The 26,948-nt window shown below is 39.6% G+C and overlaps 1 protein-coding gene, 1 long non-coding RNA gene and 1 other non-coding gene across 3 annotated transcripts in view; 2 read left to right on the plus strand and 1 right to left on the minus strand.

Moving 5' to 3' along the window:
- Positions 1 to 907: 907 nt before the first annotated feature.
- On the minus strand, positions 908 to 9,734 carry LOC139038052 (uncharacterized). Its single transcript, XR_011490972.1, has 2 exons — positions 9,484 to 9,734; positions 908 to 3,209 (listed from the first exon to the last, which is right to left on the minus strand). It is a non-coding gene; the product is annotated as an uncharacterized lncRNA (long non-coding RNA).
- On the plus strand, positions 1,287 to 1,393 carry LOC139038145 (U6 spliceosomal RNA). Its single transcript, XR_011491088.1, has one exon. It is a non-coding gene; the product is annotated as a U6 spliceosomal RNA (small nuclear RNA).
- Positions 8,336 to 26,948, plus strand: part of COBLL1 (cordon-bleu WH2 repeat protein like 1) — a 168,664-nt gene continuing 150,051 nt past the window's right edge. The window contains exons 1-2 of the mRNA XM_070476123.1: positions 8,336 to 8,360; positions 9,047 to 9,161. Coding sequence (XP_070332224.1) covers positions 8,351 to 8,360; positions 9,047 to 9,161 — 125 coding nt within the window. The 5' untranslated portion in view covers positions 8,336 to 8,350. The remainder of the gene's footprint in view (positions 8,361 to 9,046; positions 9,162 to 26,948) is intronic.

Raw genomic sequence — 26,948 nt, forward strand, 5'->3', positions numbered from 1 at the left:
TTTTTCTCTACCAGGAACAGTAACTCTCCTAATATCACCCTGATAATGAATAGCCAGGCCAGGGACGTGAACGCAAATGTGCCTGGCTCCACAGCCTGAGCCACCGTGGTAGTTAATCACACATGCTCACTCAGCCTCCCAAGAGAAAAGGCAGAGAAGGGGGTGGCAAGCCCGGCCAGAAGGAAGTGTGCTGAGACTTGTTTGATTCTTAGGCCTGGAAAGCCAGAGTCAGTGGCTGCCTGGCTCAAAGTTGTACATTTTGATACATGAAAACCAGACAAGCAGTTAAGGGTTTACCAAGCTCTTTAAGATTTGTAAAAGGAGAAGTGTAGTTCCCAGTTATAGTTGCAACTTAATAGGCAATATTAAAATGCTAAACACCAAGATTTTAATTGTATTATGTCAAATAGATACTATTTGAATGGATTTTTCATCCTTAGCCTTTTGTTAAAAGAGAGGAAATAACCATTATTTGAATGACGTTTAAATTTTAAATCACAAGGGTATTTTTTAACAGTACTGATACTTTAATGACCTAAAAGGGAATATTCTCTTCCAATGAGTAAGAAAAGTTACTGCCAACCAGTAACAGATTACATAATAAAGAACAGAAATTCACTTTGACAAAATGGCATCTTAAAAAGTGAAGGAGAAAGTGAGTTTTAGACAAACTGGTGCTGACCTATCTAAATCTGGAGCTTAGAATTTGGATGGAAAGTTGGCCCTGAAAAGTTGGCCCTCCTGCATGTCCATTGTACTAAATATTTTACACATCCACATGCCTAAGCTCGTTTCTCCAGGCCTTATCTTTATCCTAGAAAGTGTGCATATTAATGAGAAAGTCTATGCCTAGAAATGTATATGATGATATAGACATATAGTGCCATTTATAAGAGACTTGTGATATGCAACAAACAGGAGGCATATATTACAGTAACACTTGATAACATGAATAGTTACATCACCACTTCATTTGAGTATGTCATTTATTTTACATGTTATAAATTTCATGAGCATTCTTTATATATAAAAATGGCTATGATTACCATGGTTATTAAAAACTATATAGTAAAGCTTTTAATTTAACTGACAAACACTCATGAAGCAATTTCAATGGACAAAATGAATCCTGTAAGTTTTATAAGTACATATATTAGACATTATACTAAAATGAAATCATTTAAAAACTGTTAAAATATTTTCCTATGTATACTTTTGTCTTCAAAAAGAAAAAAAGCTTTCCAATTAAAAAAAATCGAGAATTTTTCATAAAATAGTGATTTCTAGTGCTTGCTTCGGCAGCACCTATACTAAAACTGAAAGGATACAGAGAAGATTAGCATGGCCCCTGCACAAGAATGGCATGCAAATTTGTGAAGCATTCCATATTTTCATTACCAATAGTATTTTTCACAGAACGAGAACAAAAAATTTTACAATTTGTATGGAAACACAAAAGATCCCCAAAAGTCAAAGCAATCTTAAGAAAGAAAATTGGACCTGGAGGAATCAACCTTCCTGACTTTAGGTTATACTACAAACCTACAGTCATCAAGACTGTACGGTACCAGCACAAAAGCAGAAATATAGACAAACGGAACAAGATAAAAAGCCCAGACACAAGCCCACACATCTGTGGGCAGCTTATCTTTGACAAAGAAGGCAAGACTATATAATGGAGAAAAGACAGCCTCATTAATAAGTGGTGCTAGGAAAATTGGACAGCTACGTGTAAAAGAATGAAATTAGAACACTTCTTAACACCATACACAAAGATAAACTCAAAATGGATTAAAAATTTAAATGTAAGGCCAGAAATTATAAAATGCTTAGGGGAAAACATAGGCAGAACACTCTTTGACATAAATCACAGCATTACCCTCTTTGACCCAACACAGAGTAATGAAAATAAAAACAAAAATAAACAAATAGGATCTAGTTAAACTTAGAAGTTTTTGCACAGCAAAGGAAACTAAAAACAAGATGTAAAAAAAATCTCAGGAGAAATTAATTGCAAACAAAACAACTGACAAAGGATTGATCTCCAAAATATATAAACAGTTCAATATCAGAAAAACAAACAACCTAATCAAAAAGTGAACAGAATACCTAAATAGACCCTTCTCCAAAGAAGGGACATACAGATGGACAATAAGCACATGAAAAGATGCCCAATATGACTTATTATTCAGTTTAGTTCAGTCACTCAGTCGTGTCTGACTCTTTGCGACCCCATAGACTGCAGCATGCCTGGCTTCCCTGTCCATCACCAACTTCCGGAGCTTGCTCAAACTCATGTCCATTGAATCAGTGATGCCATCCAACCATCTCATATTCTGTCATCCCCTTCTCTCCCACTTTCAATCTCTCCCAGCATCAGGGTCTTTTCAAATAAGTCAGTTCTTTGAATCGGGTGGCCAAAGTATTGGAGTTTCAGCTTCAGTATGAGTCCTTCCAATGAATATTCAGGACTGATTTCCTTTAGGATTGACTGGTTTGATCTCCTTGCAGTCCAAGGGACTCTCAAGAGTCTTCTACAATACCACAGTTCAAAAGCATCAATTCTTCAGTGCTCAGCTTTCTTTATAGTCCAACTCTCACATCTATACATGTCTACTGGAAAAAACATAGCCTTGACTAGATGGACCTTTGTCAGCAAAGTACTCTGCTTTTTATTATGCTGTCTAGGTTGGTCATAGCTTTTCTTCCAAGGAGCAAGTGTCTTTTAATTTCATGGCTGCAGTCACCATCTGAGGTGATTTTGCAGCCTAAGAAAACAAAGCCTGTCACTGTTTCCACTGTTTCCTCATCTATTTGCCATGAAGTGATAGAACTGGATGGCATGATCTTAGTTTTCTGAATGTTGAGCTCTAAGCCAACTTTTTCACTCTCCTCTTGCACTTTCATCAAGAGGCTCTTTAGTTCTTCACTTTCTGCCATAAGGGTGGTGTCATCTGCCTATCTGAGGTTATTGATATTTCTCCCGGCAATCTTGATTCCAGCTTGTGCTTCATCCAGCCCAGGGTTTCTCATGATGTACTCTGCATATAAGTTAAATAAGCAGGGTGACCACATACAGCCTTGACATACTCCTTTCCAGATTTGGAACCAGTCTGATGTTCCATGTCTACTTCTAACTGTTGCTTCTTGACCTGCATACAGATTTCTCAGGAGGCAGGTCAGGTGGTCAATGGCCATCATCAAAAAATCTACAAAAAAGAAAAAATGTTTGAGAGAATGTAGATAAAAGGGAACCCTCTTGCACTGTTGCTGGGAATGTAAATTGATGCAGCCTCTATAGAGAACAGTATGGAGATTCCTCAAGAAAACCAGGAATAAAACTACCATATGACTCAGCAATCCCACCACTGGGCATGTACCCTGAGGAGACCACAATTCAAAAAAAAACTTGCACCCTAATGTTCCCATTGCAACACTATTTATAATAGCCAGGACATAAAAGAAACCTAGATGTTCATTGACAGATGAATGAATAAAGAATTTGTGATACATTTATATAATGGAATATTACTCAGCCATATAAAGGAAAGAATTTTAGTCAGTTGTAGTGAATTGGGTGAAAATAAGCCTGTTTTGTGCTTCCCAGGTAGTGCTAGTAAAGAACCCGCCTGTAAATAAATACAGGAGACGTAAAAGATGTGGGTTCAATCCCTGGTTTGGGAAGATCCCCTGGAGAAGGTCATGGCAACCCACTCCAGTATTCTTGCCTGGAGAATCCCATGGACAGAGGAGTCTGATGGACTATATACAGTCCGTAGTGTTGCAAAGAGTCAGACACAACCGAAGTGACTTAGTACACAGCACAGAGCTTGTTACACAGAGTGAAGTAAGTCAGAAAGAAAAAAACAAATATGGGCTATTAAAGCATATGTATGGAATCTAGAAAAATGGTAGTGATGAACCTATTTTCAGGGAAGGAATGGAGACACAGAGAGAATGGACTTGTGGACATGGTGGGGAAGGTGGGGGATGAAGTATGAAAGTAAACCCTGATATATATACACTACTATATGTAAAAAAGATAGCTGGTGGAAGCTGGTATGTAATACAGAGAGCCCGGACTGGTGCTCTGTGATGATCTAGAGGGGCAGGATGGGGGTGGGGTGGGTGGAAGGGAGGCTTAAGAGGGAGGGTATATATATATATAGTTTTGACTGGTTTGCAAAGTTGTATGTTAGAAACCAACACAACACTGTAAAGCAATTATCCTCCAATCAAAAAAAAAAAAAAAAAGAAAAGAAAAAATAGCAATTTCTATATTAAAGAAACTAACATTTCAACAAATATATATCTAGTGAATTGATTTCTTTTCACCTGTGAAACCACTGTTGAAGAATAAGAGGGGACGGAAAAGCAGATATGCCAATAATAGAGAGGCAGTAGTGACTAAAGGAAAACACCTGGCCCAGGAGTCCTGCAGCAAAGAAAAAGAAAGATTTTTGGTACTTTGAGATAAAGCTCTCTTATGGAGCCTTTATATAGGGAACAATGAATGCTAATACTTTCTGTGTTTTAACTCATTTAGGAGAACTCTGTGAATTATAAAGCCATAAAACACTATATGAAGACGAAACAATCATAAACTATTACGGCTTCCCATGGTGGCTCAGTGGTAATGAATCCGCCTGCCACTGCAGGAGACCCGGGTTTGATCCCTGGTTTGGGAAGATTGCCTAGAGAAGGAAATGGCAACTCACTCCAGTATTCTTGTCTGGGGAATCGCATGGACAGAACAGCCTGGCAGGCTACCTTCCCTGGGGTCACAAAAGAGTTGGACGGGACTTAGCAACTAAACAACAAATATATTTCAGAAGAGAGCCACAATCCCAATTTTTAACTCCCTGATGTCATCACTAAACTCATACATAAGTATCTAAATAAAACATTTGCTTGCTTGAGATTAAATAGCTTCTAGAAATATAAAGTGTGAAGTAAGAGTACATCATGAGAAATGTTGGGCTGGATAGAGCACAAGCTGGAATCAAAGATTGCCGGGAGAAATACCAATAACCTCATTTAGGTAGATGACACCACCCTTATGGCAGAAAGTGAAGAAGAACTAAGGAGCTTCTTGATGAAAGAGAAAGAGGAGAGTGAAAATATTGGCTGAAAATTCAACATTCAGAAAACTAAGATCATGGCATCCGGTCCCATCACTTTGTGGCAAATAGATGAGGAAACAGTGGAAACAGCGACAGGCTTTGTGTTCTTGGGCTCCAAAATCACTGCAGATGGTGACTGCAGCCATGAAATTAAAAGACTGGCTCCTTGGAAGAAAAGCTATGACCAACCTAGACAGCATATTAAAAAGCAGAGACATTACTTTGCCAACAAATGTCCATCTAGTCAAAGCTATGGTTTTTCCAGTAGTTTAGTATGTAAACCTCTTTCCCTTTTATATTCTCCAACAGAAATCTGAGGCCTAGATTATCATTCAGAGAGATATGTAGCTAAATAGACTTTCTCTCTAGCTAGTGATTTTGAAACTAACTCCATGCAGAGAATAAATCTCTAATAGAACAAACTCAACTTTTATCTGTTCCTTTTTAAATAGTCCACTAGACCCTTTGAATTGGAAAGACTTTCCCTGACTTGAGGTCCCACTCACATCTTACAAGTAACCTAGAAGTGGAGTTTTTAAGGATTCCCTTACTCCTTAATAGGGCTTTCCTGATAAAGAATCCGCCTGCAATGCAGGAGACCCGGGTTGAATTCCTGGGTTGGGAAGATCCACTGGAGAGGGATAGGCTACCCACTCCAATATTCTTGGGCTTCCCTTGTGGCTCAGCTGGTAAGAATCTGCTGGCAATGCGGGAGACCTGGGTCCTATCCCCAGGTTGGGGAGATCGCCTGGAGAAGGGAATGGCTACGCACTCCAGTATTCTGGCCTGGAGAATTCCATGGAAAGAGTTCCATTCCTTTCATTTCTAAAAAGCAACAGTAAATAACGAAGTATTTCAAATAAGGTTTCTGTGAGAAACATAAACACAAATAAAAAATATCTGCCACTTACTCTGGAATGTGTAAAATGACTGCTTGTAATAGCACTGTATTTGAATAAGTCATACTGTCACAGTGACCTTTACTGATATACTATTTCCCAATATAAAGCATCAATCCTGCTGCTTAAAAGATCTTTTTTGTGCAAGACCTGCAGATATATCAGGTAACAAAATAATGATTTGCTATCTGTATAGTCCATGGGGTCGCAGAGAGTCATACATGACTGAATGACTTTCACTTTCACTTTACTCCTTAATTCATTCCATAAATACATACAGAGAACTTCCTATGTTCTGGACTGTTCTTTCAGGACACAGAATAGGATGTGCCCCTCTAAACACTCCAATTGTGTTCTTGTGTAAAGGAATAACTGAAACAAAGTGTCATGGGGCCTGGCCCCACCTTGCAGAATCTAAAGGGGGCTAAGAAAGGGAGGGGCCAATTCTTGTTGTGTAGTCCAGAAAGTCTTCCAGAGGATACAACACCTAAGCACATGCATTAACCATGACTGGATCAGGAGGTCAAAGGAGATTTCCAAATAGAAATTGAGCAGAATCTTGGAAACCTGGGCAATTTTGCAGTAGTTCATCACAATGAGAGAGCAGCAAGGGAAGGGAACCTAGAGAACCAAGCACTGGCCTGTCAGTGAGTCTACCAGGAAATGAAACATTACATGTCTGCTCACATTTACTTACAAGTTACATCATCATACCTAATTTCAGTGGGGTGGAGAGTATAATCCTCCCCTACACCTAAACACAGAAAGAGGACAGGGAAAATTGGTAAGCACTCAAAATGCCTTCAGCAGTCATGAAATGTTATGGTAATGTTTTATGGTTCAGGTTAGTCTAATGGAGTTTACTAGCATGTCATAAATTAAGGTTGAAACTAACTAAAGTTTATTCTTCATCCAGCGATTGGAAGTTACTTATCTGATTCATGAAACTGTTTAACCTGTGTTATTTAAAGACTAAAATTCAGATGGATTTAAATGAGTGATTTGATTAATATTAATATCCAAGAAAATATTGAAAAGCAAATTTTTCTGGTATGGTTCTGATATTGTAATCCACATAAGCTACTTTTTTCCCCTTTTTATAATCAGAGATACACTGAAAGGCAAAAATCATGCACAGGAGTGAATAAATATTAAGTTAATGCCTCTCCATAGAGACAAAAGGCATACTACTAGATATTTAGTATGTTACTTAGTTTCAGCAATCTTTGTATCAATCACTGTAGTTCCAGCTACAATGGGTATATAACTGAGAGAACATTTAGTCAAGCAATGGTTTTAAGTATCAACCTAATTTTTACCACCTTCCAAATGTTATTGTATCAATAGGGTGAAACGGCTAACACAGATGTACTACACGATGCTGATACCACAGTACAGGCCTCATTTACGACCTTCTTTCACCTAACCTCTCTACTACAGTTGATGGAAATACTTTAAACTGTAAAGTTACTTTCTTAATTAATTCACATTTTTCGGAATGCAAACTTTCGGGCCCATCAGAATTGGCTTGCACTTTACAAACCTGGCAGGCACGCATGATAGCACACAGGATTTGCAAATACTTGTTTGTAAGGTGTAAAGAATCCCGTAAAGAGCATGCACGTGGGAACTAAAACGTATACACAAGTACACGGTTGTGCCTATGGGAGTCCTTTCTTCCCATAAAACTTTCAAGAGGTGAATAAAACCTGTCATACGATTCTTACTTTATAGATCGTTATTAGACATAATATTGTCTGGTCCTCATGTCACAGTTGTTAAAAGCTTAAAAATAAAAAGAAGGAAAAAAATGCCTCTGAAGACAGGACAAGCTTAAACCCGCCACCAATTAGAAAGATCACAGTGTCACAGGTATGCTTTTAACAGGATAGCAACCTCAGAGGTCAAATTGGGGGGGAAAAAAAAAGAAAGCACCCTGGACGGAGGTCACACTGCAGGGAGGGCAAGCTGCAGGCCCCATCCTGCGGGTTTCTCCTGGTACTTCCGCAGCCCCCAGGTTCTTCGCTCCGGTCCCCGCAAGGGGGTACGTTCCCTTCCTCCCCACCTGTCCGGCTGGGCTTCCCGAAACGGTGCCCTAGCGGTGGGAGTGAGAACACGCCGCGCAGGAGCCTCCTTTCGGTTCGGCTTCCCCAGCTGGACCCCGAAGCCCTGGGGGAAGGAAATTACCACTCAGTGCTCTCCCACCCCCGCCCCGTTCCTCTCTCCGGCTCGCTGCCTGTCTCGCTTTGATGCCGCCGAGCCCCACCGCCACTTCTGGGCGGCCATCAGGCGGAGGCGGCTGCGAGCTCCCGGGCTCCAGGGAGGGAGATGGGGCAGGGTGAGTAAGCCGGCCCGGGGAGAGGATCTGGAGCACCCGCCCATGGGCAGAGGAGGCGCTGTCTGGCCCGGCCCGCGCGGGGCAGAGCCTGGGAGAGGCTTGCCGCTCTCCCCTTCCTCCCAGTCCCGGCTGGGAGCCGAACGCGAGCGCGCCGGCCGGGGGCGGGAAGAGTGGGAGAGGAAGCCGCGGGAGAGAACAGGGAGCCACTGTCTCCTTTTGAAAAGAAAGTAGGAACCCTGGGTGGGAAAAAACAAAGGCGCCCTCCCAACTTTTCTTCGCGCGAAGTTTTCCCAGGGCGTTTTGTTTGTGAGAACTCGGCCGGCGGAGCCCGGGATCGCGCTGCCGGCGTGGCGGCTCTGCCTGTGCGCCTCGCCCCGCTCCTCCTCCTTCCAGCCTGGGCAGCTCCGCTCCCTCCCCGGGAGGCGCCAAATGGCTACCCAGTCACCTCGCGGGGCGGGGGCTGCAGCGCCGCCTCCTGCCGCCGCCGCTCCGGGCGGCCGCTAGACCCGGCGGCGGCGCTGCCCGCGGACGGGGAGCCGGGCCCGCAGGTGGAAGCGCACCCTGGAGGCGGACGGGCGGGTCCCGGGCTGGGGGCGGCTCGGGCGGGCTCTTGACGCGGGCCAGCCGCGCTCGGGCCTCGGGTAAACGTGCGTCCCACCCTGACCCGCCGGCCTCTCCCACTCCAGGAGTGACGCGCTGCCTCGGAGCCGGAGCCCGCGCAGCGCCCCGCAAGGCGATGGACGGCCGAGCCCCGCGCGTGCAGGACGCTCCGGCGGCGCTCCCGCCGGCCGCACCCACAGGGTAAGCTTCGAGCGCCGCGCCGCCCCTCACTCGGGAGGTCGAGAGCTGCCGGGCCTTCACCCGTCACCTGGCTGGCAGCTCGCCGCCCCGTCGGCGGCCGAATTCACCAGCCGCGGGACACGCGGCCGACGGGGCTGCTTCCTCCCGGCCTCCTCGGAGGCCGCCCCGGGGTGGGGGCTCGGTGGTTTTTGATTGCTTTCCTACCGGGCTGCTCTGAGTTACTAAAGGGCAGCTGAATGCCAAGAATTGGGTAAGGACTCCGGGAGCAAAAATGGTAACAAAGGGCTCCTTGTTGGGGCTCTGGGAGACCAGAGGACGGTACCTGTAAGTGAGCTGCTGAGAAAGGGAAAAAAGTTTCCTTGGCCGAGGGCTGAGGCTCAGCAGGTGAGCCGTGTCAAGGTGACTGTAAGGAGGAGGCTTTCCGCGGGCGGGTGGAGGGCGACAGGAAGGTGTGCCAGCTGTCAGCCCGCAGTGACAGTTCCGGGACCCGGCCGGGTGCGCGCCTCCGATTGGGGGTGTGTGTGCTGTGGTCAATTGCCAGTGCCAAAGCCTAGCGCAGAGTCAGACCGCAAACACGGTGCATTTCTTTGTACCCTCACATGTTTAGGAGAGATTGGAATGGAAGGGGCTGTCACATGGTGAGTTAATATTCAGTGGAGCACGTCTTCCTGCCAGATATGCTAATAATCACCTTGCTAAGCGTTTGGGTAAACAGTCATGAGAACAGGTAGTTCTGCAAGAGGTGGGGAGAATCTGAAAATAACCTTCGTCTTGGTAAACAGTGAAGGCTTTACATGGGCGCTAGTTGAACTTCTGAAGCGGGATATCCCTTTGGGAAAGTGTAACATTTTCCTTCAAGTGTTCCCCCAATTCAGTTTCTTTTCCTATAGTTAATCGGAACACAGCAGTGCTCTCAAGAGACTATGAACATTCAGAAAAGAATCGGTAAGGAAAAGTCTGTTTTATAGCTAATGAATGAGAGTTGCACAGTTGTCTTGATTTGAGAGTAGAAAAGTCATTTTTTACGCCGGAACATGACACGTTTCCTTAGAAGCAAGTCGCAGCAAGTTTATTCATCAGAGACCATTCGAACATTGGCAGTTGTCTAGAGGAAACATGGAAAAGTCTCAAAGCAGCATGACTAATATAAAAGATATTTAGTATAATGCTTACGTAGAGGAAACATGCAGTGTATGAATTAATTCTTTTTCTTCCAATTAGTTATCTTCTCCCCTCTGCAAATAGCTGTATTTCTGTTGACTTCCGTTCCTATTCTTTACCCAGTTTTTTCATTATTTAGATATAATCATATATATTCTTTCATATATTTCATAATATATATAATGTATGGAGAAAGAAGTAAATTGGCAGGAAGATGTTAATCATAAAAGCATGAACCTCTAAAGGGAGCTTCAGGAATACTGAAAGGTATTCAGGTATCTCAAAATAAAATAGTATTACATTGGTGGATTTGAAAGTGGATTAGACTATTTGGGCTTCCTCCATGGCTCAGTGTAAAGAACAATGTAGGAGACAGGAGTGGAGGGTTGGATCCCTGACTCAGGAAAGCTCCCCTGGAAGAGGAAATGGCAACTCACTCCAATATTCTTGCCCGGAAAATCCCATGGACAGAGGAGCCTGGCGGGCTACAGTCCATAGGGTTGCAGAGAGTCCAACATCACTGAACACACACACACAGATTACTATTAAAAAAAAAAGGAAAGAACCCAGCATATGCACATACACAAAATACACTAGTATACTTTTATGGGTGTTGAGAAGTCAAATAATTCTGTGAGTAAAATAGGCGAGGTCAGATGCCTCTTACATAAAGGAAATGAGAAGAGCTTTCTAACGATAAGCACGACTGTAGTAAGACACTTCAGATTTTACTTTTGAGGATTTAAAGGTTAAACTGAAATTCTGTGCTTCAAAAGAATGTATAAAATTGCTTTATCTAATTTCTGAAATATGAAGAAAATACATTTTAGAAAATTTGCCCTGCCCTCTCCAAATTTAAGAAGAGATAAGTTGAAAAATGCTTCAACATCTTATCTAAAATAGCATCCACTCCCCCATACCATTTTACTGTATTATTTGGAGAAGTTAACAATATTTGAAAGGTATAAATGTTGAAAAAAATATTACCTCTCTGCTTCCACTTGTTTGTCTTGTCCCTGGGTGTATTCCAAGTGCCTGTTATGTAGTATTGGTTGACTATTCATTATTCAATATTACTTTTGTTCTTTTTCTCAAAACTCCAGTATGTTAAAAAGGTTTTAATTCTGAGGGAAAAAAAGCAATTATTATAGAGATGGACAGTTCTTTGGGAAGTGGTAGGGCCAATCTATATGTTATAATAAATGTTAGGTTTGAAAGTACATTCTTTACTAACTAAATCATGACTCCAGTAATTTATGAGGCCTAGCTTAGTCCTTAACTTATGAGGCTTAGCTTAGGCCTTACCGGCTTCCCTGGTGGGTCAGACCGTAAAGCGCCTGCCTGCAGTGCTGGAGACCTGGGTTCGATCCCTGGGGTGGGAAGATCCCCTGGAGAAGGAAATGGCAACCCACTCCAGTACTCTTGCCTGGAAAATTCCATGGATTGAGGAGCTTGGTAGGCCACACTCCATGGGTTCCCAAAGATTTGGACACGGCTGAGCGACTTCACTTCACGTCTTAGTCCTTATTCTTGAATATTGCTGCTCTAAAGAATGCTTCTGTATGTACTTTTCCAAGTTTTAGATCCTTGTAATATGTCATTTTATAGAAGTTTAATGCAACTCCTTATTTTACAAATGAGAATCTGAAGCACAGAGACTGATTTTTGAAGACCCAGAGCAAATTAATGGCAAAACAGGAAGGAAAACCCAGGGTGTTAGTCGCCTAGTTCATTGCATTAATTGCTTTTAATCTTTTTCAGATCACAATATGATAACATTTCAGCTGGATGCATTATCTTTAGAGCTGCTAGTGCTGGTGATTTTACTTACCAAAGTGGATAGATATTTTTAACTCTTTGAAATTTAAATGTCAAAAGTTGACCTTGCTTTGAGGGACCTTATTGGTGTTTTGATTCTGAAACAAGTTTTCAAGCATGGCACATTTGCATATTTCTTTATTGACTTGCAGCATTGGAACTATGGAGCTAATTGAAGGCATAGTAAAAAATTAAGAAATGATTTAGCAGCTGCTTCCTTTAGCTTTTATTTGGAGGCATCTTTGGTTTGAAAGTTTTACTTTTGATTGTTTAAACAGGTCTTGTTAGCTAACATGTATTAACTACTTAGAAGCTGAATGCCTTAGCAAAGGTTTCAACATAATCACCTAGGTATCTTTAAAACAGGTACACATGCTCTCACACTCTTACCTATCCTAATTTTAATTGATCTGGGAGGGGAGCAGGGCGTGGGGAGTTTTAAAATACTGCTAGGTGTTTCTAATATGCATCCAGATCTGAGAATCATTGATTAAGCAGGTATCACCAGCTGAGATAGAGATGAAACCATAAATGGAATGGAGGCTGCCATTAATCATTTTTAGTGAACTTAAGACCCTAGCGTTCAGCTTTCTTTTTACTTTTTGAAAGATTCCATTTAGATGCTCTATAGTATTGTTTAATTTTAATTTTCTTTTACTTTTTGAGGAAGTATATTAACTCCATTTTATGATTTTGTATCTGGGGCTCAGATAATTAACATATGCAGAGCTATACAATGCTAAGATGTGCACGAGTAATAAAAACAAGATCTGATGCCCAAAACTATGCTCTTCATCCCGAGGCCTGTTATCCAGGATGTTTGCTACCATGGCTGATACTGAACGGATTATTTAAAGTGGCCTTATGCAAACGTCTTGAAATTACATTTGTAGTATGTTAAAAAAAAAAATCCTACAAAATTGAATGCATATGAAAAAACCCAAAGCCTACCATTTAAAAGGAACTTAAAATTTTGGTTTATATCTTTAAAGTCATATTTAACATTTTCATGTGTTTGGGATGATTTATCTCATAGTATATTGACACCTTTCTTTTTGTCAGATGACAGATATGTCATAGCTATACTTATTTTGCTCTTGGGCAGCAATTAAATTTATTATAGCATAATTTCAAATGTAGGGTTTTTGACCAAATAAGAAAAATAAAAGTGTTTTTTAAGACACTGCTAGACATTTTTTTCAAAGTCTATAATTTTCTCTGTATTAGATGGTAATTTAATACCATTATCACTTAACCTTATTATTGAAATGCCAGTTGTATTTATATAATAAATTTCAAGCTTCATGTCATTGAGACAACTGCTCTAATGCAATTAATTAGTCAAAACTTGTGAGCCCTTATTTTACATTAAACACATTTTTCTGGGCACGGGGAGACTGGCTCCTGATCCAAAGAGCTTTACTAAAAAATTATTTGTAACTCTGCAGGGAAAAAAGGAAAGTGCTGTTAGTGTAGAACTGGTACTTTGATATTAACTTTAAAAGCATACTGTGGATATGCTTAGGATTTAAAATATAATGTCATGGTTCATTGGCCAGCAGACTTTGTTCAGAGGGTTGAAATGGGCCCTCTATCTGTTTGTCTTATGTTTTCCTCTTTTTTTTTTTTTTTATTGTGGAGTAATACACACAAAATTTACCATCTTAACTATGTTTAAGTGTACAGTTCAGTATTAGGTACATACATAATGTGCAACTGTTATCATCATCTATCTCCAGAACTCTTTTCATCTTACATAATTGAAACTCTATACCCTTTGAACACTAACTCCCCATTTCTCCTCTCCCCACCACTCCCGACATCTGCTATTCCTCTTTCTATCTCCATGATTTTTGACCACTCTGATTACCTTGCATCAGTGGAATCAAACAATCTTTGTCTTTTTGTGACTGGCTTACTTCACATATTATAATATTCTCAAGATTCATCCATGTTGTATCACATATCAGAATTTCCTTCCTTTTTGAGACTGAATAGCAATGTGCTTTTATGCATTTATCTATCGATGGACACAGGTTGCTCCCCTTGTTTTAGCTACTGTGACTATTGCTGTTAGGAGCAAGAGTGTTTAGCTATCTCTTTGGGACCCTGCTTTAAGTTCTTCTGAAGCAGAATTACTGGATCTATGGGCGTCCTGGGCTCCCCAGGTGGCGGTAGTGGAAAAAAACCCTGATGCCAATGCAGGAGACAAAAGTGATGCGGATTCAATCTCTGGGCCCGGAAGATCCCCTGGAGTAGAAAGAAAATGGCAACCCACTCCAGTATTCTTGCCTGGAGAATCACATGGACAGAGGAGCCTGGTAGGCTACTGTCTATAGGTTCTCAAGGAGCCAGACCCAATTGAAGCGACTTAGCACAGCACACACAGCATGGTCATCCTATTTTTAATTTTTTCGAGGACTGCTATACTGTTTTCCATAGCAGCTATACCATTTTGCATTTCCCAAAACAGAGCACAAGACTTCTGGTTTTTCTACATCCTTGCCAACACTTGTTTTATTTTTTTGAAAGCAACCATTCTGTGTGAGATGGTATCTCACTGTAGTTTTGATTTGCTTTTCCCTAATGTTGTTGAGCATCATATCATGTGCTTGTTGGCTATTTGTGTATCTTCTCTTGAGAAATGTCTATTAAAGCTTTTGCCTATGTTTCCTTTGGTTTGCTTTTTTTGGCTGTTGAGTTTTAGGAATTCTCTTCATATTCCAGATATTAATCCCTTATCTTCTACCTGTCTTTGTAAGGCATTATTGGTACACAGCCATACCCACTTATATGCATATTGTTTATGGCTGCTTTCATATTATAGCTGAGTAGTCCAGGCAGAGATATTATGATCTGTAAGCTAAAAATATTAGCCTTCTATCCATGTACAGAAAAAGTTTGCTGATCCCATGGGCCAACTTATGAAATTGGTAAACGATTCCAAATTTATTTACTTGGGAGGGAGGCATGTAAGTACTGAACTTAAATATAAATTAGAACAAAATGATATTTGTTTGCATAAAGCAAGATAATTCTTATAGTAAGCGTTTATATTCAATGGTGATCGATGGTTGTGTTTCCTCCTGCCCTCCCCGCCCCGCCACCCCCACCCCCCCCCAAGTGAAAACTTAGGCTTGGCCTGTTGGCAAGCAATGTAGAAATTATAACATTGATGTGATTTCAGAATATATTTTAAAGAAAAGTTCTACACTTCTGTGCTGGCGATGCTTTCATGAAAAATGACTGATTAAAGGTATTTAGAAACAAATGTGCCTAGGAGAAGCTTGACCAAAGGTATACTTAATTCCTATCAAGTTCTTTTCAGCCTATACCTATTTTCAGTTAAGCAAACTGTCTTTATGATACTAAGTGTTTTTGGTGTTGCTATTAAAGATCTTTCATATCCTGCAGCTTTTAGTGCTCTAACATTAGAGTGACAGTTATTAGAAGACCTTTTTTTTTTTTTAATGACTTTGCTAAATTTTTTCCCCATCTGTTACAGTAAAAACAAACTAAAAGTATGAGAGAAAGAAGTTTCCCATGACTATTTATAAAGGGCCAAATGTCTTCAGTTTTGATACAAACTTCATATCTGAGGAATGAATCCCTTGGAAAAGATTCTCAAAGACTGACTAGTCTTTAGAAAAATGCTAGAGTGAGCTTGTCCCCACCCTGCCCCATACTTTAAGTTCACATTGCTGCTTATAAACTTAAATAAGTCAAAACTATTTATTGACTTTGGACATTAAAAAAAAAAAAGCTGTGGAAGGGAGTCCGTGGTAGTCTAGTGGTTAGGATTCAACACTTACACTGCAGAGGCCTGAATTCCATCCCCAGTCCAGGAACCATCCTGCGTGCCAAACTGTACAGTCAAAATACAAAAAAATAAAAAAATAAAAAAATCTCACTTCAGATGAGCATGTATACTTAGGAGTGGAATTACTAGGTCAGAAGAATATGCATGTATACTCATCTTTTATAGACACAGTCATTTTTCCAAAGTGATTCCACCAATTTATGTTCCCATCAGCAACATATGAAAGTTCTAGTTGTTCCACAGTTTTGCTAAGAATTAGTAATGGTCAGTCTTTTCCATTTTAGTTTTTCTGTCAGGTATGTAAAAATACTGCATTCTGTAATATCTCAATAAAGCTAGGGGGAAAAAATGGGGAAAAAATGCTGTGGAGTTGAATTGTGGAGTAGTTTGACCAAGAAAGGCTTTAAATGGGATGCTCATCTCATTACAACAGCAAAGAATGCAGGCAGGAGAAACAGTTTAAGCTTAACTTGTAGAAAGCCAAAAACTAAGAATTATTTGCAGCTTTTACTTACTGTATTTTAAATAGCTACACATCTTTACAAAGGTTTCAATTTCCAAGTTTCACAGGGAACAAGTGAAGATATTTAGGTATCCTATATGGAGCAGTATCGTGATGTACCTTTTCATGCTGTGGAACTCAGACTGATAGCTCAGACAGAGGCAGGCTTTCAGGAATTTGGTGGGAAGAAAACACAGTACATTACAGAACTGAGTCATTTTCTTAACCTCTACGCTCTAGGAAAAAAAAAAGGTAGCCTCATTATGGCTTTCAGGTATGTGGTTGTGACATGGTGAGGATGAAGGTGCTAGGTGAGCAAAAATATGAGAAGAATGATATCTGAATTCCTCTTCTTCCCTGTAGGCACTCATGTACCCTTCCTGTTGATTGCCCCCCTCCCCCACTGAAAGCAGAGCTTTAGAGACGATGTAAATAAATAATTGCTTTTTGAAAAAGAGTGTGGGTTAATAGGACAGAGGTTTTCCTTGGTAATTGCCTCAGGCTTGGAGAAAATTGCTTTGGATGAAATTAAAAGTGAAAATGCCATCCATATGGGGTGGGATTTGATTTTTAAAAATAGATAGCTCAGCTGGTAAAGAATCTGCCTGCAATGCAGGAGACCCCAGTTAGATTCCTGGGTCAGGAAGATCTGCTGGAGAAGGGATAGGCTACCCACTCCAGTATTCTTGGGCTTCCCTTGTGGCTCAGCTGGTAAAGAATCCACCTGCAATGGGAGATCCCTGGGTTGGAAAGACCCCCTGGAGAAGGGAAAGGCTACCACCCACTCCTGTATTCTGGTCTGGAGAATTTCATGGACTGTTTAGTCCATGGGGTCACAAAGAGTCGGATACAACTGAGCGAGTTTCACTTTCACTTTCAAAGTGGGTTCAGAGTTAAGTCTCTGCAGTGGGGTCAACAAAAAACCTGAAATACAACCCTTTGGGTCCAAAATGTGGATCTGCTTTTAAAATAATGATTTTGATTTCCTCATGTAGGGTGTAACTTGATTTTAAATAGGGTTGAATACCAAAGGAATCACAATATGTTTTGTAAACAATAATATCAGTGGGAAGATGCATTGTTTCCTAAATGTAATTAATTTGAGAGAATTATACTACTTTGTATGCATTTTGGTGTATTTTTTAAAATTACACCATTTCACTTTGTAGTGATGCGATCGCCACTTCTGTACTTAACACCAATGTTTATTTGCCAGGAAACAGAGTTAAGATGCTCAAATATAGGTGGGCCATTTATCAGCAGTCCTTGACTTTCGTCTCTCTGACATGTACACCTGCTATTACAAGCACATTCACACAGGTTATTGTTTCTGGAGAAATGGAAGTGAAGAAGTATTAGAATAACCCCAAGGGGAACAGCCAGAGTTTTAACAGCTGCTATAGTCGTGTATATCAGTTCAGTTGCTCTGGGAAAGCAGGAAATTGAGTTGCTAAATCCAAAAACGGCTACCACCTTGCCTTTCCCACGTCTGATGGATGTGCTGTAGTTCCTAGACCAAGTGAGTTCACCGTGGTCAGGATAATTATAAAGCCATTGAATTGGTTTTCTTCTTTGTGCTACGGTGGCAGAGAGAGGAGCAACACTGTTCCTCCTCCTCTTTATGTCAGGTGTCCCTGCTCCAGGACAATCAGGAAAGAGACAGGTCCCTGTCTTATAGGACAGTCTCTGTGTTTCGTGGTCTGAGCTGTCATGATCCTCAGGTGTTCATGGTTCTGTTAGTTACTGGCTGCAGAACTACGAGTAACGTGTCCTACCCGCCTCTCTTTTGTTCCTACATAAGGTGCCCATTCCCCGAAAACAGTTAGATGCTTTAACTTAAAACAATTTTTTTTTTTTTTTTGCTGTGTTTCAAAAGAGCAAAGCTGAAAGTGGCAAAGAATGTTGGCAGGTGGAGAGAAGCTACTTTTTACACATTGTCTTGTGATACCAGGCTACCAGTCATCCTTCTTCAGTTTTCTCTTTCTCTAAAAGAGGATAAATTGGACTGACTTTATTACCAGTAAACTTTCCCCCACTCCCAGAAGAGTTAGGTGTGACTTCATTTGAAAAAAATATATATATTTAATTTAAAACTAGATCTGAAAGGGGAAATAATACTGATTTTTTTCCCCTTACACATAATTAGGGCAAATTTTGTATCTAGAACCTATTCCAACCTATAGTTTACTCTAGTTTATCAAACATTTTTGATATACAGTCTGATCTGAAAGGAGCAGTGTCCAAGAGTTCATATAGTCTGTTCATCTGTTGTGATCCTGTATGTCTGTGGAAATACATAGGAAATTCACTCTTAGATGATGTTAAGAAAACATAGTCGTGAAGTTTGTGCTGGTAACTTTGTGAAGCCTAGGAATGTGTTTTCAGCTAATTTAGTAGTTATAAGTGATATAGCCTAGAATGTATGCACTTAGAAGCATTTTTAGAGTTTCCTGATTAAATTTAGGAGTATATATATATATGTGTGTGTGTATGTGTGTGTTGCACACTAAATATTTTGGACTTTTATTTTTGTGTGACTCATAGTTATTTAGGACACTAAGCAGATTATTCAGGCTCAACTTAGTGGCAATTCTAAAAGTGATCTGAAGGTGTTGAATGAATATTTGCTGTAATTTTTGTATTCTTCCAGGTATTAAGCATAACACAAGTTGAATTTGGCAGTATAGAATATTTGAATGTCCTGGATTTGGGGAATTCGTAGTTTCCTTATATCGCTGTAAAATCTAGGCAGGGTAAAGAGATCAAATTTCTGGAACTGCACAGAAAATTGTAATGGTTTGAACACAAAAGCATCCCAAGTGCCATTGGTGTTAAAGGACCAACCAAAGGAGCATCCAGAAATGACGGCCTATGTGAAGGCAGATTCAGAACAGGGGGAGGGAGGTGTACAGTGGGTAGCTATTTTTCTCATCGACATCTTTACCACTTACTAGTCTTCACAGGGGATATCATAAAATTTCCTGTCAAGAAACAATTTTTTAAAATTCTGGCACTTAGCCATTTTGCTTTACTAGTTAAAGGCATTTCAGAATTCTGTGCTCTCAAATCAAACCCAGTCAAAGCCTTTGTTTGTTGTGACGATTGTGCATCCTGGCATGTGACCTGTGTGACTGGTGAGGGTGTGTCTCAGGGCTGACCTTTGCACACTTTATCTCTGTGGCCCCTGGGGTACTTCCTCAGGGTGATACTCACCAGTGTGGCCCTGATCAGGGACTCTTGTGAAGGTGGATGGAGAATCTGCAAGAAAAGGAGGGGCGCCTTTAGGAGTGGAGAATGGAGGCTTTTTTTTTCCTTGAATCCTAGAAAACCAGTTTAAAATTAACACTGACAACAAGAAACAGTTTTTTGCTGATGTATGTACTTAAAGTTCTAAAACTGGGGTCTTCCCTGGAGGTTTAGTGGTGGGACTTTGTGCTTGTACTACAGGGGGTGTGGGTTTGATCCCTAGTTGGGGAGCTCAAGATTCTGCATGCCCTGCAGCACGGTCAAAAAAGGAAAAAAAGTCTAAAATTGGCTGTGTCACTGCAGGAAAAAATGTTCAAAGTATTTATCTTTTAAATAAAGTGGGAAAAATTTAGGAGAAATGGTTAACACCTGTATGTAATTTGATTTTTTGTATTTAAATACGCTAAATGTATTTCAGTTGTATATTGAGCCCTTATGTGATCTGCTTATGTTTTTACACTTTTGTTTCATGGGGGAAAAAAAATGAAATTTCATGGTTTGTGAACAGGAGAATTTTCTTGACATTTTTCCTTCTTTGGTTAGCCGAATAGATGCATGCGGAGTTAAATGGAAATGTAGAGGTAATTACAATTTTATTTGGGGAGGTAGGTGAAGAAAGGAACAGGAAAATAGGCAAAATATGTTCAGTGATGGAAAAATGAAGAGCAGAACAGTCTCTGGTGGCAGAAGAGGAGGCAGTGGTGCAAAATTGCTAGACTAACCAGGCGCAGATTGAGGATTGTAGTCTTTAATCTCTTACATTCAATTGGTCACTCTGGTACTATTAATTTGTGAAACACTTCTGTGATCTTAGGTTATTAGAAAGCATTTTCTTCCCCCAAATGTATATTTAACATCTTCAAAAATACCCTGTATGTTTTGTGGGAGGAGAGATTCCATGAACGTTAATTAATAGTTATGCCAATGACAATTATTCTCTACAGTGTTATTTAGAGGTCACATCACTTTATTACTTGTTTTTCTAATAGGCAGTATATTCAAATGGCACAGAATTCAAAAGAGAGAAATGATGAAACTGAGAGATTCTCCCTGTATACTGTTCACCCAGGCTTTCTCCCTAGAGGCAATCATGTTATGGTTCTTACAAGCCCTGGTGGGATACTCTACACCAGTGCTGTCCAATGGGAATATAATGTGAACCACCAATCCAATTTTAAATCTAGGAGCTAGCTTTAAAAACTCAATTTGAATGATGTATTACACGATGTAGTGGTTAACATGCTTCTAGTTCTATAGAACAGTAAAGTTGTCTTTAATAGAAAAAATATTTTACATTGTCAGATTTGAAATATAGATAAATTATGCAAAATTTGAATTTTAGTTTCTTAGTCACATCAGTCACATCTCTAGTGCTGAAAAGCCTTATGTGGCTGGTGTCTACTCCATTGGGCAGAGTATCTCCTTACAGTCAGGAAGAAATGGGTGTGTGTATGCATATTGTTTCTTACCCTTTTATATTCTATTTTATTACATAAAGGGCTCTATTGTTTTCCCCATAACTACATGTTATGTCTTTGTAGGGATGACCATAATTCATACAACCAGTCCTGTAATGATGGATACTTGAATTTATTTCTCCCTCTCCTGCCCTTTTACTGTTATTAAGTGATTATTAAGTATTATTAAGCATCCTTTAATCAGGGTACAATTTCCTGTACTAATACCCTTTCCTGGCATGCTTGATTAAATTAACTAGATTGTGAAACCCTGAAAAGCAGAGACCATATTTTTTTTTTAAATTTTTCATCTTCAATGAATTTATACATATGTGAACATGTAATCACCAACCAGATCAAAATATAGAGTATTTCTAGGAGCATAGAGTCCTCTGTCTTGCTCTCTCCTCATCATTACTCTGACTTCCATCACAATAGATGTTTTGCTTATTTGTAAACTTCATATAAATGGAATCAAATAATTCTTTTGTGTCTAGTTTAGCATTATGTCTGTTAGATTCATTTACATATTTTTGTTGGCAGTAATTAATTTTTTCATCGCTGTGTCATATTCCATCATGTAAGTATATATTTTTATTGTAATATTTATAGACATTTGGACCTTTTACAGTTTTTAGCTCTTACAAGCAAAGCTTCCATGAATAATTTTGTACCAGTCTTTTCACTGGCATAAAGATTCACTTCTGGCTAAATAATTTGGAGTTAACCTCATCTCTCTTTCTCCACATACATGAGCATGTACACATGCACACACACACAATTCTTAATTCCATGTGGTTCTTAACACATGCTAGATGATCACTAAATGATTAAAGATACATTATTAACTAGTCATGTACTGTGAGCTCAGTTCAGTCTTACTAAAAATATTGAACAATAGTTCCTTGTAGACTCTTATTCTTATTATTCTTAAATGACATATAAAGCATAGCATTTTACCCAGGCTATACACATTTCTTTTCTCTTGTTCCCCTTTTTCAAGCCTTATTTTAAAAACTGAGGTATAGTTGATTTACAATGTTAGATAAGTTTCAGGTGTACACCTTAGTGATTTCAATTTTTAAAGGTTATATTCCATTTATAGTTATTATAAAATACTGGCTATATTCTCTGTGCTATACAACATATCCCTGTAGCTTATTTATTTTTCACTTAGTAAAATACTAAGTTTTAGTATTTTAATACTAAGTATTAGTATAAGTAGTGAAATACTAAGTGTAAAATACTAAGTGTATTATTTTACACTTTGTACCTCTTTTTTTTTTTCACTTTGTACCTCTTAATTGCCTACCCCTATCTTGTCCCTCCTCTTCATTTTCTGCACTGGTAATTACTGTTCTCTATATTTGTGAGTCTGTTTTTTTTTTTTTTTGTTGTTGTTATAGTCACTAGTTTGTTTTATTTTTTAGATTTCACATGTTAGTTATATCATTCAGTGTTTGTCTGACTTACTTCACTAAGCCTAATAGCCTCCAAGTTCATTCGCTAAGCCTAACAGCCTTAAGTCCATCCATGTTGTTGCAAATAGCAAACTTTCGTTCTTATAAAGTTTATAACTGAGTAATATTCTGGTGTGTGTGTGTGTATGTGTGTGTGTATGTATGCCACATCTTTATCCATTCATCTGTTGATGCACACTTGGGTTACTTTCATGTCTTAGCAACTATATATAATGCTGCTATAAATGCTGGTATATTGGGGTGCATATATCTTTTCAAGTTAATGCTTTCCTTTTCTTTGGATATATACCCGAGAGTGAAATTGCTGGATCATGTGGTAATCCTGTATTTAGTTTTTTGGGGAATCTCCATACTGTTTTACATAGTGGCTACACCAGTGTATATTACCATCAACAGGGTACAAGGGTCCACTTTTCTCTGCATCCTCACAAACAGTTGTTATTTATGGGCTTTTTGATGACAGCCATTCTGGCAGGTGATACCTTGTTGTGGCTTTGAGTTCCATTTCTCTGATTAATGATGTTGAGCATCTTTTCTTATGCCTATTGGCCATCTGTATATCATTTTTGGAAAAATGTCTGTTCAGGTCTCCTGCCCATTTAACTGGTTTTTTTTTTTTTTTTATATTGTATGAATTCTTTATGTATTTTGGATATTAACCTCTTACTGGTTATTTCATTGTCAAGTATTTTCTCCCCATTTGGTAGGTTGTCTTTTTGTTTTGTAAATGGTTTCCTTTGTGAAACCATGTTCTTAAATATTGCTCTTGTATGTATTGCTGGGTTTAATTTAATGCATGAACAAACCTAGATACATAATGATCAGCATTGGTTGGATGGGTGTTATTTAAATTATTTGTGTGAACGTGAGCAAGAGATCAGTGTTGGGGATGCAGATCAGCAAATTACTTGTCTACTTGTTACTTGCGGTATAAGCTTAGTTACACAAGAACTGGGTAGTTAACATTCATCTTCTTATTTGAAACTGTCCAGTGATATTTTTCATTGAAATATGGTTGATGTACAATACTATGTAAGTTACAAGTACACAATACAGTTATCAATCATTTTTGTAGCCGTTAACCAACAAATTATTGCTAAGACCCTATCAAATAGCCTCACATGTAAAAATGTTATTGTAAATCTCTCAGTATTCTACTATAAAACTCTATTCTTGGTTTGAGATTCTCTTTTAGCATTAATCCCTGCAGTGGTATTTATGAAAGAAATATGCACCTCATTAGTAGTTCAAGTGAAAATTCTGAGTAATGACACTTCCATCACAAACTTCCAGGAAAGAATAACTCTGGCCTTCATGGGTAGAGTTGTTTAACAGGGCATAAGTGCTGTATTATTATTTGCAGCTTAAATAGTCCTATTTGAATAATGATAGCAGAGTAACATTTGATTTACAGAATAATTTACAGGTTTTGAGAGTAAAACAAGTAGTCATTAATTATATGATTAATTAGTACATAAGAATTCTTCTCATTTGTGTCAATACCCTGAAATCTAAATTGATGAGAGCCTTACTATTTTGATCCAGTTCTTCTATCAGTAGAAAAAATTAGTATTTTGATGTGAACAGTAATTACAGAAGAGTAAGATAAAAAAACACAGAGGGTATATTTTCCAGCTCATGAAAGAAGAGGTTGAAAGTTTAGAGGTATCATAATGAAATAAATTATATTGTCAAATAGGCACTTAGGAAAGAAAAATCAGTGAATGTTCCTCCTAGTGTTTTTTTGAGAGTTACACTTCAAAATGGGTCTAAAACTGTGAATATTATAATAGAAAACAAGTTCATTCTTTTTTTTCCCTTAAGAATGCTTTCACCAACAAGTTGGCATTTTATACTGTTCCAAAGTAAGATAAAATTGTTAAGCCAGAATTGATCTGAAAAAAAAAAAAAAAAAAAAGCCCTCAAAGAAGTAATCATTTAATGCATGGGCAGATGAGCGATCATTCTGTAAAGCATTCTAAGCAAGTCTGATCCTCTCCATTTAACTCAGCAGCCTACCTTACTGTTGTCTGACGTGGCAAACGAGTGCATTTAATTTGGCTCTCTGACATTTAACAGCATTTGGTTTTGGTTTCAAATAAAACTGGTCCAGCCAGAAGTCAGAATCAGCCCTTGGCAGGCAGCTGTTGCAGAGGGGAGGTGGAGTGAGTCAGTAGACCTGGCTCCGAATCTCTGCTCTGCCACTCACTGGCTCAGGCATCTCTCATCACAGGTGTTCCCCAGGTGGCTCAGTGGGGAAGGATGCACCCGGCAACGCAGGAGACTGCGCAGTCACTGCAGTTCCATCCCTGGGTCGGGAGGGTCCCCTGGAGGAAGAAATGGCAAGCTACTCTAGTATTGCCTGGAAAATCCCAGGGACAGAGGAACCTGACGGGCTAGGATCCATGGCCTCTCAAAGAGCGGGACACAACCGAGAAAGCGCACACACTCCTTTCACCTGGCCTTGGCTTCCTCCTGGGTGGAGGAAGATGACAGCCCAGAAGGAAAGTCCGAAAGTACCACCAGCACTTGCCAGGCGTTGTGTTTATGCTTGATAACTTTTAAATATTACCTACTTTGCTGGTACTCAGCCTTTTGTAAAGCTGGCATCATTACTACACTAACTGGAAGCCACAGAACGAGGAGGCAGGCCCTATTCTTATTTTCCTCTCCCCGGAAGTGGGCGATGGGTTGGTTTGCTTCCTAAGTATACTGTGAAATTCCCCATGCCAGATGCAGGGAAGTTGTTCTTGGAACACTGAATACAGAATGGGTACTGATCTGGATGAAAATCACATTCCCTTTTAAAGGAGAAAAATGCCCTGTCTGAAATTTGGAATATGCTACCAAGGTGATTGCAATTGTTCATTTCTCTGCTTCACCATTTGGGAAATGCCTACCTTTTAATATTTCACTTTTCTCCTGTGTAAGATGAGAGTAACCCTAACTGCATTTCTTTGATTTTGTTAGGGTTGACATGTAGTCACTGAAAATTTTCCATTGTAGTATCATACATTGAGTATCAGTATTCAAAAGAGGGAGTTGAGGTATGGACACCATTCTAATCATAAGCTATCATATATTGAAGAGAACTTTCGTTATTTTTACACATAGATTATAATAAGATCTTTCACCTCCTGTAAACAAGAAAGTTTAGTTCAATTCAGTCGCTCAGTCGTGTCAGACTCTTTGCGACACCATGGACTGCAGCACGCCAGGTTTCCCTGTCCTTCACCAACTCCCAGAGCTTGTTCAAACTCATGTCCATTGAGCTGGTGATGCCATCCAACTATCTCATCCTCTGTCATCCCCTCTCCTCCTGCCTTCAGTCTTTCCCAGCATCAGAGTCTTTTCCAAGGAGTCAGTTCTTTGCATCAGGTGGTCAAAGTATTGGAGTTTCAACTTTAGCATCAGTTCTTCCAATGAATATTCAGGACTGATTTCCTTTAGGATTGGCAGGTTTGATCTCCTTGCAGTCCAAGGGACGTCTTCTCCAACACCACAGTTCAAAAGCATCGGTTCTTCAGTGCTCAGCCTTCTCTGTGGTCCAACTCTCACATCCATACATGACTACTGGAAAAACTATTGCTTTGGCTAGATGGTCAGCAAAGTAATGTCTCTGCTTTTTTAATATGCTGTCTAGGTTGGTCATAACTTTTCTTCCAAGGAGCAAGCGTCTTTTAATTTCATGGCTTCAGTCACCATCTGCAGTGATTTTGGACCCCCCAAAAAATAAAGTCTGTCACTGTTTCTATTGTTTCCCCATCTGTTTACCGTAAAGTGATGGGACCAGATGCCATAATCTTAGTTTTCTGAATGTTGAATTTTAAGCCAACTTTTTCACTCTCCTCTTTCACTTTCATCAAGAGGCTTTTTAGTTCTTCCTCGCTTTCTGCCATAATGGTGGTGTCAAGAAAGTTTACTTGACTCAAAAGTATAATGAATCATTTTATTTTACCACAAATGCTGTAGAATGAAGTGACAATTTAGAAACTAACTTTAGTTATTGATGAGAGTGATCTCTAGGTGCTGACTCCTTCACCCTCAACGATGCTATGACTGTCTAGTACAGAGGAGGCAAGTGGGCAGCATTTGTCCAGATTATGTAAAATTGTACCTCTTTAAGTTCTAGTGGCAACATGATGACATAGTCTGAAAATTAACCCAGTATACCCTTGACTAAAAGTCTGTTGTCAAGAAAATAGTTAAACTAGCCTTATTTATTTTCCTGGATTCACTTTTTATATGGTTTTTGTTCAGTTGCTCAGTCATATCTGACTCTTTGTGACCCCACGGACTGCA

This window comes from Odocoileus virginianus, chromosome 13 (genome assembly GCF_023699985.2).
Source record: "Odocoileus virginianus isolate 20LAN1187 ecotype Illinois chromosome 13, Ovbor_1.2, whole genome shotgun sequence".
NCBI classification, from domain to species: Eukaryota; Metazoa; Chordata; class Mammalia; order Artiodactyla; family Cervidae; genus Odocoileus; species Odocoileus virginianus.